At 41.7% G+C, this 16,497-nt stretch overlaps 1 protein-coding gene across 2 annotated transcripts in view; it reads left to right on the top strand.

The window, feature by feature from the left end:
• Nucleotides 1–242: 242 nt before the first annotated feature.
• UXS1 (UDP-glucuronate decarboxylase 1) overlaps nucleotides 243–16,497 on the top strand; it is a 65,317-nt gene continuing 49,062 nt past the window's right edge. Inside the window, exons 1-2 of one of the 2 annotated variants that reach the window (XM_075136235.1) lie at nucleotides 243–439; nucleotides 13,941–13,968. In XM_075136235.1, the coding sequence (XP_074992336.1) occupies nucleotides 343–439; nucleotides 13,941–13,968 (125 nt within the window). In that variant the 5' untranslated portion in view covers nucleotides 243–342. The remainder of the gene's footprint in view (nucleotides 440–13,940; nucleotides 13,969–16,497) is intronic. The other variant, XM_075136243.1, reaches the window with a different exon arrangement.

Below are 16,497 nucleotides of genomic sequence, written 5' to 3'. Positions count from 1 at the left end.
GAAGGAAGGACGGACGGGCCCCGCGGCAACGCGGCCGCGCCTCGCCTCACCGCTCGGCCCCGGCGCCGGGAGAGGCTGAGGCCGCCCGGCGGTAGGCACCCGCGCATGCGCCCCGCTACGCCGCCACCGCTCCGGCCGCCGTTGGCCGCCGACCGCATCCCCGGCGGGGGAAGGGGAAGGAGGGAGGGAGAGCGGGCGGGCGCCGCTGCGCCTGCGCGGGCGGTTCCCGGGCAGCCCGGGCGGGGGGAGGCCGAGGCGAGCGGTGGGTGGCGGCGCGCGCGCGAGCCCGGTGGCGTGGCCGGCCGTGCAGGCGCCCGGCGCTGCGTGCCGCTGCCGCTGGGCATGGTGAGCAAGGGGCAGCTGCTGCGCCTGTTGACCGCCATCAACCGGAGGAGGATGAAGCTGCTCGTGGGGCTCGCCTTCGTCGCCTATGTCGCCTGTGAGTGAGCGGGGGTGGAGGCGGGTCTGGCCCGGCCATTCATTGCCCGCTGGCCCGGCGCCCCCGGCCCCGCGTGCGCTCCGCCGCCGGCGGGAGGAAGGAGGAGGTGGCGGCTCCTGCTGCGCCCCGTTGCGCTGCCCGGTTGCGAGGCGCCGCAGCGCGACTGCTGCGGGCCCGGCGGGGAAGGGGGCTCCCCGCGGCCCCCCGCGTCTCTGGGCGGTGGGGCTGAGGGCTTCCTCCCTTTCCTCGCCCTGCTGAAACTTTCCCAAGTCCGGCGGGCAGCCGGCTAGGCCGTGGCGGAGGGCGCCAGGCATCTTTCCCTGGCCCCGTCCCGAGGGCTTGCGCGGGAAGGACCCCCCGCGCCCCCTCGGCGGCCGTTGGCGGCGACCGCTGGCGGTGGCGTTCGCACTGCGGCCGCGCGCTTCCCCCGGGGGCAGGCGGCCGCGCTTCCCCTCGGTGCCCCGCGGGAAGGGGCTCTCGGGGGCTCGCCGGCGCCGCGCGGCAGGCGGCCGACCTTCAGGCCGAGCCCCAGGCGTGAGGTGGGGCGGGCGGTGGGGTGGGCCGGCTGGGCAGGGAGGCTGAGGGGGAGCGGTGTGAGCGAGACGTGGCTCAAGGAGTAAGTATTTCCGCAGCCGCTCCTCAGACCGCTCTTTGTCCGCGTTGGTCTTAACCTGGTAGCTGTGAGGTGAGGCTGCGAGAAGTTTTCCAGGGCAGGCCTCGTGTCTGGTTTTTGTAAAATCCTCTGATGTCCTTTGGGGGCTAAATAAGTGTTTGTTTGTTTGTTTATTTGCTCAGCACATAGCTGGAGTCTTAAGAGCCTGAGGAGAGGCACAAAGGTATTTGGGAAAATCTTAGAATAACCACTGACAGGGGTATTTATGACTTCAGTCATTAGGCGTGAGTCAGAGCCTCGGATTTATAACGTTGTCCTGTCCTCTCTCTTCCCTTTCTTGTCCAGTTTTTTCTGTTGCATGTTTCATATTCAGTTTATTTGATGTTAGCCTGTTCTGTTTTTAGACTTAGGTGGATTTTATGTCGATGGGACACCATGAGGGATCTTTGAAGCCTTGTCAGCTTAACTAGCATTCTCTTGATGGTCCAAAGCACGCATAGGTGAGCTAGCTTTGGGGGTGGGTGTGTGCATCACATTTAGGATCCTCCCTTTGCATTTGGGAGGGTGGAGAGGTACAACTCAAGTATTTTGGCAGAAGGGGTGGTGTTTCCTACCCCAGAAACACAGCATTGGAATTCCCTTTACTACCATATGTTACTGTGTTTGCAGGACCTCATTATTTAGATACTGCTGTTATCATTGAAGTTATGTGCCAGCTCTGACTCTTAGGACAGTTTGCTTGTCCAAGTGGCTTCAGGTTCCATGCATACTGAAGCAGGGACAGCTTAATGTCTGTTCTTATTTTGAAAGGGCTTGGTGTTTTGCCAAAAATGATACTTAATTTTGAAAACTAAGTTACTAGGCTGCTGTTAAAGTACTGGAATTGAGTGGCAATTGACATGGTCATTGGGACCTGGCTATTGATTAGGTTCTGTGGACAGTAGTTGGTGTTTGCTGTCTAGCTCTGTGGGTAAAAGCTAGCCTTAAGGAAGGGAGAAACTGCCATATGATTTTTGCTGTCTGGGCTGTAAATCATAGAAGTCTTCTCACCGCTTGTTTCTGGTCATTCTTTGGGATTCAGAAAAAATGGAGGAGGAGAGGGACTGCAGATCAAGGTGGCAAAAAGTAGCTTAAAAAGGGAATAGGCTGATGTCTGATGGGGTATGTTTTTGGCAAATCTGACGTGTCAGGTTGCTGTGCTTTTCAATCTTTTGACTAGTGGTCAGAAGTAGTGGAATCATTAGTTTTGGCTCTGGTGTCTTCAATATAGTGTGATATGCTAGCAGATGCCACTGGTCTAATAGATTCTAGAGAGAATGGGAAGCCTTGCCCCTTTTTGTTTTCTTTTATATGGAAGTGATTATGATCTCATCCCCCTATCCTAAAAGTGCACTCCTTGCAATATTACTGAATCATCACTGTGCTCTGGTTGCAGTCAGATAATGCCAGACTAAAATAGCATAGAATCTGAGAAGACTGAGCTGTTGATGTAGGTGTATATGCTGGCACTCCTTACATTCCTTCTTTCTCAAGTGCTCTCTAAATGACTAAGTGTTTTCAGGCTGTGCACCTCCTTTCCATGAATTTCCGTTCAGTGTTAGTACATGGAGAATCAGATTTGGAGCACATTATGTTACAGGGAATTAAATACTTGGCAAGTACATATCTTTTTTTTATGAACTAGGAGATAGGACTTTTTGATAGTGCCATTTTGTCAGTATGTGTGTGAAACCCCGAGAGAATGTTTAGGGAGTATCTTTTCTAAAAGCGTCTTATTTCCTAAAAATCTTCTGCCTTTGAATGCAAATTTGGTACAGAAGTGCCTGAAGAACTTCTTTATGAGAGTTCCCAAACTAGAGGAAGAGCTTATTACAGGTGGTTGAAAGGGTCTCGGCTATCTCACTCTCGAGTCATTGAGTGGCTCTCTTGGTAGTTTCACAGCGCAAGGTGTTGGATGGCTAGGCTGGCTTAGGTATCCTTCTCCACATCTCCCAGTTCCCACCAGCATCCACCATGTACAAGGACTTAAATTTCTGTGCTGTGCACCAGGTAGAGGAACTGGTCTGGCCTAAGTTCACCTGTTCAGGTTATAACCATTTGGCAGTGTGGGTATTCAGACAGCTGTTTTGGCCCAGCTGAGGAGGCTGTGCAGCTGGGAGTGCTGTTGGCAGTGTTGCCATCACGTGCTTTGCAGGTCTACAATTAGTGTCTCACCTAAGGAATCTTGTTGACATTGGTTAAAGTATGACTGTGACATGAGGTGTGCAGTCAGGCTCATGTTAAAGATACCTTGAACTCTTTTTATGGACTTCACTGGTTTCCCTGGTGGCACTTGGAGTAAGAAGGATCCTTACTTTACATCTGGGTTTGAATTTAATATTTGAAGCCTCATTTCTGTAAATCTAATTTCTATGAATTTAAAAAAATAGTTATTCACTTGATACAGTGTGCTATGCATAGTTTGAGTATATAAAAATAGAAGCCCAAAGAAGCATTTCTATGCAGCGGGCAGTTAAAAGCTGTTGTAACTTAAGCGACTGTTCCCTGGCAAAACTGAAGTGTACAGAGTTTAACTAACAGTTACATTTACCTTATCTGTAGGCCCTAGGTGAAAGGGGTGATTTTGTTCCCCATCACCCAAGTGATGAATCTGGAGATAGTGCAGCTAGCAAGCTGTCGAAATCACTGTGTAATCTGGTAGAATGCTACTGCTTTTTTTTTTTTTAATATTTTTCAGAATTAGCTTAGTTGACTCGCTTGCAGTGCTGTCTCTTCTGTGAACATTGCATGGTTATACTGTGCTACATATAATGGGAAGCCTTGCCCAAAGGCTGAATTTTCATTGCCCTTTTAAAGGGACAAAGTCTTCTGCTACAGCTTTTCTCTGATTTAACCCCCAGCAAGATACTGCAGGAGTGCTAATGCTAACCAAAGGAGGGGAGGGGGGGCATGTGGAGGTGATCTGAAACAACTCCTTTCAATCATGGGCTGCACTTGCATCACCTTGAAGCCGTTGCGAAACCACAGCTTAAGAACATGAAGTGATTATAAACACAAGTGAAGTGGATTTAATTGATTTTTGTTGTCTGTAATGAGAAATGTAGACAGATCATAAAACAGCAACATTAGATATTGTTAAAAAAAATCCAGTGTCACCACAATATGAGTAACTTATATGCAGGCTGAGAGTTTTGTTTTGTTTTTAAAAAGCCCACCAGTTTGTGGGTTGGTGTGTGTCAGTACATAGACACCTTAAACTCATTCCCTTTGAAGTTTTAAATATTTATTCAGCTTTATATGGATATACTGAGATGCTTCAGTGAGGCTGTCTTTGTAGAATCAGGACCTTATTTAAGTTGGAAATACAACTTGTAAAAAAAAAAAAATATTGTAGCCAGGATTTAAAGACCAGAGCTTGTCAATCTGCATGGTTTGCTTTAATCTAATGCTACTGCAAATAATTTACTGATGTCTTGGTATAACAAGGGAGTTGCATGTTCTTAATGAAAATAAAGTTAAGAGCTCTATTTCTGGTAAAGTAGAACAGTTCTCTTTGCTCGTTTGTAGATCAAATAGTTCTTAGGAAGTATGTCAGTCCAAAGCGAAAAAAGAGGAATAGTAGGGTGCTGTCATGAGATCCAAGCTTAAGATCTCATTACCTTTGTAAGATAAATTACAGCACAGCTACTGAAACAACTTAAAAACAAAATGTCAAAATAATGTGAGGGAAATACATCCTGCAATGTAGTGGCTTGACTTCTCCCAGCATTGTTAGTTTCCATGGTTGTTATCCTTTGTTTTACAAGGTTAGCCGTTTGTTTTTGCCAGATTTCCATCAGCTAGGAAGAATGTAATGCGCTCTTCTCAGAATATCAAGGTGTGAGTAAGCTTTTCGGTTTGAATCTTACCAGCCCCTTGCATGTTGCTTGTCTTGCATGTGTTCAAAACAAAGGTTAAATGCTACTTAATACTGTGTTCTGATAAGCTTTTACTTTCATTTCTCATAATAGAAAAAGTAGCTGTGAATTTGGTCCTGTCCTATTGCTGCAGGCTAGCTGTCTGAAAGTTATTCAGCACTGCTGTGGAGAATACCAGAAATCTCCCTTCCCAAGCTGTTTTACAACTAGACAGCAGGATTGACTGGCCATGGAAGAGTTAGAAATGGTCTGATGTGACATCAGGCTCGCCTGCTTTTTGTGTCAGCATGCCATGGATTCTCCACCAAAAAAAACCAAACCAAAAACATTTGCTTGCTGGCTTCATGTCCTGCAGAGCTGCCTTTCATCTGTGGGTTTATGCAAATAAGTTTACTGTCTTCAATAGCTTCCAATTCCCTACTCATTAGGCTTCCAACTAGCCGTAGCTGTGTAGCTTACGAAAATTTTTTCACACTTCGGTTGAGTTTGTCAGGAATAGATGGACTCCAACTCCGCTTTGCTAGCCATAATGTTTTAAACCAACTTTTTGGCATCCTGGAGAAATTCATCCTTACAGTTCCCAGCTTATCTCCATTTAGTATTTGTCTTTAGTATTTGTCTTTAATATTTCATTTCCACTTAGTATTTGTCTTTTCTGTGGCATGTGCAAGGAGGTGGTGCTGTCATCATTCTACTCAAGGACAAACACTCTTAGAGCTTTCGTCTTCTTTTCCCTTTGTGTTTTTGCAAAGGGGAAGTGTTTCCCTATCATTTATATTGATTGTTTCTTTTCTGTAAGGTTGGTTTACCAAAGCAGAGTTTAGTTGAAACTGGTAGTTTTCAACTTCTCATTCGTGGACCCTAGGGACAGAGAGGAATATTCTCTGCCTCTTTGAGTTTCTTGAAAAATGTCCCACAGTTCTACTGGTCATGTCTGGGAAACAAAGGGAAGGTCAAGGGCTAAATTAAAGAAGACAGTGCCCCCTCCCGCTTTTTTTTTTTTTTAAAAGGCATTTTTAAAATCAGGGCTGCCATCTGGAGAAAGCATGATTTGTGTAAAACTGGGTATGATATATTCCAGTTGTTGAGATAATAGTTCTGATGCTTTCTCTTTCCTTCACTTGAAACAGGGAGATGTGTGGCCCTAACAGCAGTACGTACAGGTTTGTTGGCTTAGAAGGTTTCTGTTGGTTTCTTTAATCTGCTGTGTTGCATTAAAGCAAAGGAGAAAATGCTTTTCTCAATAAATTTTGTGCATTTGAATTGTGTAGATCAGATTTATCTGGAGATAGATGTCATTTCATAGTTTTTTTCATCATCTGCTGCTGTTTAAGGAAAGACACTTAGGGTTTTCAGTTCTTTCTCTATCATTAAGTGAAAAGGGGACACAGGAATGTTAGCAATTTAGATTGCTTAGCTTTCACATTGCCAAAATAATTTTGACCCTGTTCAGAATGTAATTATTACATAGTACTCCAATTAGGTATAGGTCAAAGGCCTTCTGTTGTCTCTCTTGGGAATTCAAACCTTTTGTAGGCAGTCAACATATTTGCAAACCACTTTGTTTCAAGCCAGTAAATTTAAAGCTAGAAAGTTTTATGATGTCCAGGCACACTCAAGTATATGTGGTGATGAAAATTGAAGATCCTGTTTGGAACTTCATAACTTTGAGTTATATGCATTCTGTTTTTTTGTTGTAAATATTGGATGTTTTTTTCTGTTTGTAGTAGCTAAAAATTGGAGTGCATTACCTTACTTGTGGCAAAATACAAAGTATAGGCAAAAATGGATGAGTAGTGGTAAAGAATGATTTGCTAGAGATAAGAGATAGGAAGGAGTAGAAACACTGAACAGAGAACTGGAAAAAAGACTTAACAGAAGATTTGGAGAGAATTTGCCGTCTGGGAAACAAAGAACAGAATTCAGTCATGAAGTGATGATCTAACTGATCTAACTGAAATGTTAGAATAAGTATTCATGGTTAGCTTCCTATCCAGTGTGAAGCTCCATTAACTCTTGTAAAGAAAGAAAATTTGCATAATATTATATCTCACAGCTGTAGGAGTGTGTCAGTTTGCCAAAGTTTAAGTATTTGTTCTTAAGAGAAGGTACAAAAACATTGTCCTGATGACTATGTTGCCTTTGTTTTGCTAGGTGATGACTAGCTGAGGGAGTGACATAGTGGTGGTGTTATCCAAGGGGAAGAGAGAGCATCTTCTCCTTCAGAAAACCCTGTATCCTGGTGTCTAGGGTACTTCCCATGTGGGAAAAGCTACAGTTCCTATCTGCTGTCTTTGATTTTGGGGCAGGACCTTTACTGTGAACAAGATGTCAGTTCAGGAAATATAACAGGAAGAACTACTTGCCATACAGAAATCTGTATAGATATACCAGAGGAGTAGATTTTTTTTTTTAATATTCAAATTATTGTACATTCCCCAAAGGCATAATCATAAACGTTACCCAGGAAGGTGACATTCTGTAATACAAAGTTAAGATTAGTAATTGTATGTTGTTATCTCCACTAATATTGCAACATGCTCTCATTGGTATAATAATTTTCTACAGCAAATTAACAAACTGCTGGAATTACAGATAGGATACAATTGAGGTTTTTTTATTGTTATGGAATCTAGACTATAAAATGTATAACTTTTCTAGGCAACCTGTTCCTGTGTCTCACCACTCTCTTAGTAAAGAACTGCTTTCTTGTATCTAATTTAAACCTACTCTCTTTTAGGTTAATACCATTGCCCCTTGTCCTATCACTACAGGCCTAGTAAAAAGTTTCTCTTCATCTTTCTTATAAGCCCCCTTTAAGTACTGGAGGGCTGCAATAAGGTCTACCTGGAGCCTTCTCTTCTCCAGGCTGAACAGCCCCAACTCTCTCAGCCTGTCCTCATAGAAGAGGTGTTCCATCCCTCTGATCATTTTCGTGGCCCTCCTCTGGACCTGCTCCAACAGGTCCATGTCTGTCTTGTACTGGGGACCCCAGAGCTGGATGCAGTACTCCAGGTGGGGTCTCATGAGAGTGGAGTAGAGGGGGAGAATCACCTCCCTTGACCTGCTGGTCACGCTTCTTTTGATGCAACGCAGGATACGGTTGGCTTTCTGGGCTGCAAGCGCACATTGCTGGCTCAAGTCCAGCTTTTCATCCACCGGTACCCCCAAGTCCTTCTCGGCAGGGCTGCTCTCAGTCCATTCGTAACCTGTATTGATACTGGTGATTAACCCGACCCAGGTGCAGGACCTTGCACTTGGCCTTGTTGAACTTAATGAGATTCATAAGCCTGTCAAGGTCTCTCTGGATGGCATCCCATCCCTCAATGGCACTACTCAGCTCGGTATCATCTGCAAACTTGCTGAGGGTGCACTCAATCCCACTAATTAATTAATAAAGGTGCTGAACAGTACCAGTCGCAATACAGACCCCTGAGGGACACCACTTGTTACTGATCTCCCTTTGGACATGGAGCCATTGACCGCAACTCTTTGGATGCAGCCACCCAGCCGATTCCTTATCCATTGAGTAGTCCATCCATCAACCCCATCTCTCTCCAATTTAGCAACAAGGATGTAGTGTGGGAAGTAAGTTTCCTAAAGGAAATAACAGTTTTCTTTACATTATTACATATCTAATTGAGATCTGCAAAAGAATTAATTTAAGGCTTTAATGCATCTGTAATAATTAAGCATTTTATGAGCTCCCTTTGCCTACTTTTCCTGTTTGGCAAGTATTCCTCTGGAGACAAAAAACTTATTTCTACCAAAAGACTGAACCTGCTGAGTGACTATGGGGAGTCACATTTAAGGAGAAAAGAGAAAAACCCTCTTTTGAATGACACTGCATCTCTCTGAAATAGAAAATTTGGCTGAAGCAATTCGTAAGCTCTGGATGTTCAGAACTTACGATTTTGCTCTAGAAATTCAGGTTATGATTGTGTATCAATTCATATTGCTCCTGCATGCTGTTTCTGTTTATATATTATATATATAAAAATACAAATCATATATAGATATAAAATATGTAGATATGTTTTTATATGTTTGAAATGAACATCATGTACTCTTTTTATTCTGAGGAGCAGAGGTTGTAAGGAGGGCGATACAGGGGGAAAAATCCTATGTTTTCAGCTAAGTCTACTTAGACAAAAGTTTGTGTAAAAGTTTTTTTTAACTGAGTGTCTTGAAAATGCAAACAACAAAGCCATTGGGAAAGAAAATGGTTTTAAAAGAGGTTGCATCCGTTTTTGGTACAGTTGGATCTTTATGGGCATCATGGTCTTGCTTTTTAAAACATCTGTTTTAAAATGTATGTGATGCTGAAACTAATATTGTCACTATAATTTCAGATTATGAGTGTTTATTACCGTTGGTGCCTTGTGATAGTCTATGACTTGATTTAAATGTCATTTAAAGAGATACAAAGAAGAGGGGTAAAGGCACAGCCCTCCTTTGAGGTTCTGTTTTTTCCCACCTTCAGATTGTGATAGTGTTATTTTTCTGGTTCCCAAGCCTATTGTGGATGAATTAATTAAGGCATGCAAGATTTTCAGAATAGTCGTCTGTGTTTTATAGAAACCTATGCAGTAAGTATTATTGCAGATGACATACTCAAAGGACATTCAGGTGAAAACATATATCCTGTTCCTATGTTCTGAGGATCTAGAAGAATAACTTTTGCCTGCTATGAAGTTCAGCTGGTCAGAGCTAAAAGTCTATGATAGATAGGGAAGTGTCCATTTAATAGTGAATGCTCAACAGCAAAGTGCTTGGGATTTCTGTTGTACTTTTTTGAGTGTGACTTAACAGATTTTGTGTTTGTTTTCTTTTTACTTCATGCAGGCAGGATTGGCTTGTATCCAAAGGATAGCTCTTGGAATATTGCTTTGCTGAAAGTAGCCCAGTCATCATACTGCTCTGCATCCGGCATAATTTCAGAAAGGGTCTTCTCTAAAAAACCTAAACCAACCTTTAAATTTCCAGGAATATAAATGTATTCAGTAGAAAGGAAGCCATTCTTTACTTGTCTGTGACTGACTGGCTTTTATTTAAGGTAGTTTTGAGAAGTCTTGGAAATCTACAACAATTTTACCATAAGGCTATGCTTGCCAAATAATTATAGCTTTATCTCTCAGAGGCTGGAGCGGGAAAAAACAAACAACAAACCAAACAAAAAAGAGAATTGGGGTTTTCTGAAAACCATGAGTGATTAATGTTTAGTTGGCAAAATGTAAATGCCTCTTTAATAACAATACTGTGACTAAGGCTTTAAGAAACAAATCTCCTCTTTTCTAAAAGTACAGTTCTTTATCGCTTCATCCAAAGCATGTCATTCTTCCTCTCTGGAAGCTGTCACTTTAAAGTGTAATGTCTGTGGGAGTGACTAGTGCCTCTGATGCATTTTTAATCTTCACGGTACTTGCAATTAATCCTTGCAAAAACACTACCATAAAAATGATTGTTCTCATTACTTTACAGAAAGGGATGCAGAGGGGAAAAAACATCCCAGAACAGACAGAGTCAAAGAAGGACTACACCTTTCTCGTACAGACCATTAAACCAGGCTTTCATATGTCTCAGAACCATCCAGATATTCTGATCTCTTCCCTAATGGCAATTTATTACTACCTTAATCAGTCGTTGGATGAGGTTTACAAATAGTCTTTGAGAGAATAAGCAGAACCTCTATTTCTTCTCTCTTGTAGGTGAGCGTCTTAATTTGTTTGGTTACAAGTCATGCTTCTGTCTGTCTAGTCCAATTAATCATGAATTCTTCCCTTGCACAGAGCTTCAGTAGATGGCAGGAAGGCTCTCTGTCTGTGAATGCTCTCTAGTTGGATGAATAGGAAGTGCTTCATAGAGTACGTACTGTGTGCGGCTGTGGGGGGTGAGGGTGTTAAATCTCTAAGGTTTGAAAATTGGCATAAGACTATTATCCTGGGTGAATACCTCTTGGATTAAAAGATGTGGCTTTAGAGTTGGAATTTTTTTTAATTGTATTTTTTTAGAAGTGGCTTTTACAGTGAGGTGCTCAGTTATGTTAGCGTTTGCTCAAATTGGGTCCATTAGGAGTCTGATGCCTTTGAAAACTGGATTTATGTGTAGCGCCTGATTCATGACCTTGCTGGTATGGAAGCTTTTTTTAACCATCCACGTGTCTGCAGCTTTTGGTGCCTGAACTTGGTGGGCCTGTCAAGGGGTTTTATGGTGCCTGTGAGGGTTTTCATCTTGGATTTAGGCTTGTAATTCTGCATCACTCTGCTTGTGGATTTGGGCCCACTTGCCTTAATATGTTTCCATCATTCTTGGCCTGAGTGTCAGACTGGCCTTGGCATAACCTTTAGGGCAAGGAAGTGACAAGTCAAGGAAATCCTCTGTAAGCCATAGTCATACTGCTGGTTCTGCAGCTGTGTAAGCCCATTATATAAACAATTGTGATGTGCATTTAGAAAAAAACCAACAAAACCTTAATTCCACTGTAGTGCAAAACTTTACCTCTGATCCCTTCAACCTTGACGTAAGCTGTATGTGAACGTGCAGTAGCCGAAGAGATCCTCCTTAGAATTGTGCATTTGGAATCCTTTGCGAGGGCAGTATGTTCAAGTGAGTTTCTGCGGCATCTCTCTGCATGTCAGAGCCTTCAGGGTTCTTCAAATCCTCCATATGGTATTGCCTATGTGGTTCATTTTGGAGCTTCATTCTTTTTTGCAATGGTACAAAAATACGCTTCTTAGAAGTTTCCTGGAAGGTCATTTACTCCTGCAGAACTGGGATATCAAGCATAGTGTTTCTGGAAGTACACAAATGCCTTTCTGAGCTCCCCTTCCCTGCTGTGGATGCTGAGCACACACAATTAACATGTTTTCTTTAGGAAGCCAGTTTCTTGTATGCAGTGTAGCTGCACTGTCTTTGCAACATAACTGGCAGGGTGGTATTTGTGGTGCAGCTGGCGACTCATTTTTTCATCAATTCCTTCTTCACGAACTAAGCCCAGATGTTTCCTGCCACTGCGTAAACAATACGTTATGTTATTTGTATGGGATTCTGTAGCCCAGAAAAATAACTGATTGTAAGTATAGCTGAGTAATGTATAACTTGAGAATTCTGTACGTGTAGTTGCCATATGGTCATCATTCACTGCAAAAAAAAAAAAAGGAGTTTTTCCATTAACGTTATCATAAATAATTCTAAAATCCTAGCCAGAGGGTAAATAACTTGAATTTAACTTAGTGCTCAACACCGTATTCCTTTTCCCACAGAGAATTTACTTTACCTAATTAACATGAAATCCACAGTGTTTTTTAAATTCAGTTGGATTTTATTGATCATCTGTTCTAATAGAAAGCTTCCTTATCTTTTCTCCAGAAGATGACAGAGGTTTTCTGATACCACCACAGATATCACAGTGCCCTCCTACAGTTTGTTTGATAGCCCGTACTCTTTGAATTACTCAGCAGCACTCCGTAGTTAAAAACAGTTCAGTAGCTTTGCCATTCCCTAAAGAGTGGAACAGCGACTGCATTACTGCATCCTCACTCGTGTCTTCCCCGCTCCTCTTTCCTGGGTATGTTTCCTTTCTTCTCTTGTCTGGAAGGTGCCTGTGACTGTAGCAGCGGTTTTTGTTTTCTTGTTTCTGTAACACCTCATCGTCTGCTTGAGATCAATAAGTGATAATCATGAAAATGTATGTGCAAAGCCTGAACCTAGGCAAAATAGTTCATTAGCTGCTACTTGAGACCCGAAGCGCAGCTTCCAAAACCTGAGGACACTTCAGAAGCTTTCTATACATTTGTTAATACTGCATATAGGCTGCTACTCCTTCTTAAGACCCAGTGTAATTTGGATCCTTAGGTTGAGCCTTGTCTCTTAAAGGGCAATTGCAGAATGATTGTCTGGTGTTTTTCTGGGTATATTTCCTGTGCTGCTTATTGTTGCAGAGTCCCTTACGTAACTGTTCCGTATTAACTTTGTTTGTCTTGACGATCTGAAGTTGTCAGCTCTGTAGTGTAGCCTGATTTATGGCATGTCATTTTTTCACTTTAAACTACATTCTGTGTCCTAGTTAAAAGTTAAAAGGAAAATCAGTGTTCTGGTAGTCTTCGTGTAATCACTTAAACCCTGAACAGTTTCAGAAGATTTTTTTTTTCTAGTAGAAAATAAATTGGGCAGATGAATCTTTGTGAACACAGAGAAACAGCTGATACATGTTTGCTGTGTTATTTTATACTGCTGTTTGTCTTCCTTAAAACTTTTTTCCATACGAAGAGTGTAATAAATGATCTTTGTTTCCTTAGTGAGGCATTTGGTTACATTGCTTAGGTACTTTTTGTGTCTGCATCACAATATATACATATTTAGAGAGAGAATTCACACGCGCACAAGCGCTTGCTACCTTTAATGCAGAACTGTTGTGGCACCTCTTTGGACTTGTTCAGCTATCACAGTGGCCAGTCTTTTTACTCTTGTCAGTCTGCAGTTTCCAGTTCATGCGGTTCAGGTCTACAGGACTCCTTTCTTGCTCTTGCCATTTTTTTCAATAGTCCTAATAAACAAGTCCAGAGCTCTGGTTTGTTTAATCTGTGTGCGGTGTCAAATTATAGTTCTGAGAATTCCTGTACATTTTGTTTATGTAATATAGTGTGGGGATGATGATCACATAAGTATATCTGCTGATTTACGGTTAGATAGTTCCAGGTGTGCGCTGGAATAATCTAGTCCTTTTTTATTAAATTACTGTGTTTTCCTACTTTTTTATAGTCTCATGGAATTTCATCAGAATTCCTCTCATACTCTTAAACTGTGTTCTAGTCACTTGGTGTGTGTATATATATCATGCATGTAAGTATTTAGATAATTTGTGATTAACATACTTAATATCGTTTTAAATTCCTTCTGATGATAATAGAAAAAAATGACCTGATGTACTGTTACACGACACTGTAATGTTCTCTTTTTTCTTATTTTCCAGCTGTATGGGGAAACTTTGTCAATATGAGGTAATGTATATAATTTTTGTATTGAATATCCTTATCTGAAATAAAATAACTTACCTTTCCTATCAACATACATCACTATATATCAAGTAGGGAGAAAATAGAACAGCAGCTCACACTGTTGTTTGGATGGTTGCTAAGCAGCTGATACCATTTTTTAAATACAAGGTGTTCAGTCTCAAAAAGGGTTGTGTGTCTGCTGCAAATCTCGCTCAGGATCTTACTCTTACTTCAGCATCTGCCTTTCTTTACACAAATTCACCTTCTGATTTTGGAGATGTTTTCAGGCAAGTTGGTTGGCATAGCTGGGCACATAGTCTTGGTTTCTGCTTTTCCTCAGCACAGATCTGACCATATCTCAGTAACAATACAGGCTTAAACATTGAAGAGCAGCAGATCTTCCACTGCTTGCCATAATTATGTTTCTGTACCTAGAACTAGAAATGTGGTTTTGAGGGTTTTTCCTCCTCCACAATTAATTGGGAGATAATCTGATAGTTTAACTGCTGAAAAGCAAAAAAAATCCTGCACTGTCCCCCAGAATTTTTGCCCGTAGAAATAGGAAGGAATAACATACGCATGCAAAACATGCAGATTTTCACGGCATTTCTGCTTGCATGTGAGTGTTTGTCATCTGGGAAAGTTCACCAGGAAGACACAACTGAAAAAGAAGGACGTTTGAGGCAAAGTGAGAAAATCAGTGAATTTTCTGTGGGCTCCTATTCACCCAGGACAGCTTACCCTGGGATCTGTTCCTGTCCCAAGCTGTCCGCTTTACTTCTCTCGGAGTTTCCCACCCTTGCTACAAAGTGTTGGAGCAGCTGCTGCAGTAGGCAAACAGCTGCTGAGCTGCTGTGGTTGCGGATGGAAGTATCGTTTAGATTACCATGTTATCGTGACCAGCAAACTATGGCAGCTTAGCAGTTGTTACATGAGCAGCTGAGCATTTCCAAAGGAAGGACAAGAACCTCAGAGAGGAGAGCAGGTGGGCATGGGATCCAGCGTGTTCATTCTCTGATAAGCTGTCCTTACAAATTCTACCATTAGCTGCATCTGACGACTTATTTGAGGTGTCCGTTAAGAGAGCTATCGAGGGGGAAAACTTTATTTCTGAACGTCTGATATTGGTCCTCAGCCAATAAGATTGTCTTTGTTAGGAGGAAAAGCTCTTTAAAAACTAAACTGCAGAGTGACAGTCCTTAAGTTCCAGGATTTGTGAATAAACAATAGTAGGAACCATTTCTGAGGGAACCTTTTTATATTCTGAGAGGTTTTCCTAATTTTCCTTGCTCGTTTATCAGAGAGGAAAGGCTATGTATTCCACAGATTGTTCGCATAGCTTTTTGTAGATTTCTGTTATTTGGGAAAACATTTGAAAAATTCACAAGAATTACTTAATTATTGCTTCCTTGTAGTAAATTCATACTATCTTAACTCGAGGGTTTTTATTTGGTACTATTGCAATAAATTACAATTTGTTTTGAAAAGATGGTTCAGGGTCTGTGTGTCTTAGTCTAGGAATTTACTGCACTCTTTACTGATACGACAAAACGAATCTGGTCAATCAGCTTTTTGCCTCAGTAATAGACTGAACTGACTTTTTAGTAATAGAGTTTTACAGAGGAATATTAAGCGAATCATTGCTGTAACTTCTAACAGTTTGGCATATGTATATCTGCTTAACAAAGGATCTTCTGTTTCCCTAGGTGTAATGACTTCAGGTCCCAAGTAAAGGAGCTCTGTTTTATTTGAAAGAACTCCATTTTATGTTGGATACCCATGAATCCTGTAGTATGCAAAAACTTACTACTGTAAGATAAATAATTCCCCTTTCAGAAGGTTTAATTGAAAAAAAAGAATTATGCAAACTTAAGGAAGTCTTGCATAGATGAGAAGCAAGAGGTAAAATTTAAAAATACATGTTCTACACTTGTAGAAGTTTACTCAAAGAATGAACACAACTAATTGAGATACTTTACACAATTAGGTGCTAAATAAGAACACACAGATTTGTCCGAGACACCAACTTCTTAGACAGTACTCTGTTTTCACAAGTTACCTTGACATGCTTCATCCGTCAGTGTATAAGCTTGGCTTCATTTCAAATGAGTAGCATTTGTATGCTAAGTCAGTATTGCCCATCAGATGGTCACTTAAGACTAAGTTTTGGTGTGGGGTTTTTTCCTTGATTTTGTAAAAGTTCAAAGTCAAAGCTAGACATGTTTGCTCTTCTCTCTTTTTGATTGAAATTACAGTTACAGTTGTGGTATTAAGGGAAAATATTTTGTTAGCATACTTGTAGCATACAGTAAACAGAGACCCTCAAAAAGACATCTTAGGCATTTGCATAGTAAAGGTACACGCAAAAACATTTCTGCTGACCCTACCTTAGTGCAGTGATTAGACACTTTTCTACAATGAAGTTAATTTTCTCTGTAAAATGAATGTCATCTTTATTGTTATTACTCTTTCCGGTGGGTTTGGTTCAGCTTCTGCCAAACTTGGTGACAAGACTAGTTGATTTCAGTGGGA

The sequence above is a fragment of the Calonectris borealis genome, chromosome 1, assembly GCF_964195595.1.
Source record: "Calonectris borealis chromosome 1, bCalBor7.hap1.2, whole genome shotgun sequence".
Classification (NCBI taxonomy): Eukaryota; Metazoa; Chordata; class Aves; order Procellariiformes; family Procellariidae; genus Calonectris; species Calonectris borealis.
Note: the sequence above shows the minus strand (reverse complement) of the source record. Positions and strands in the feature narration are given on the sequence as shown.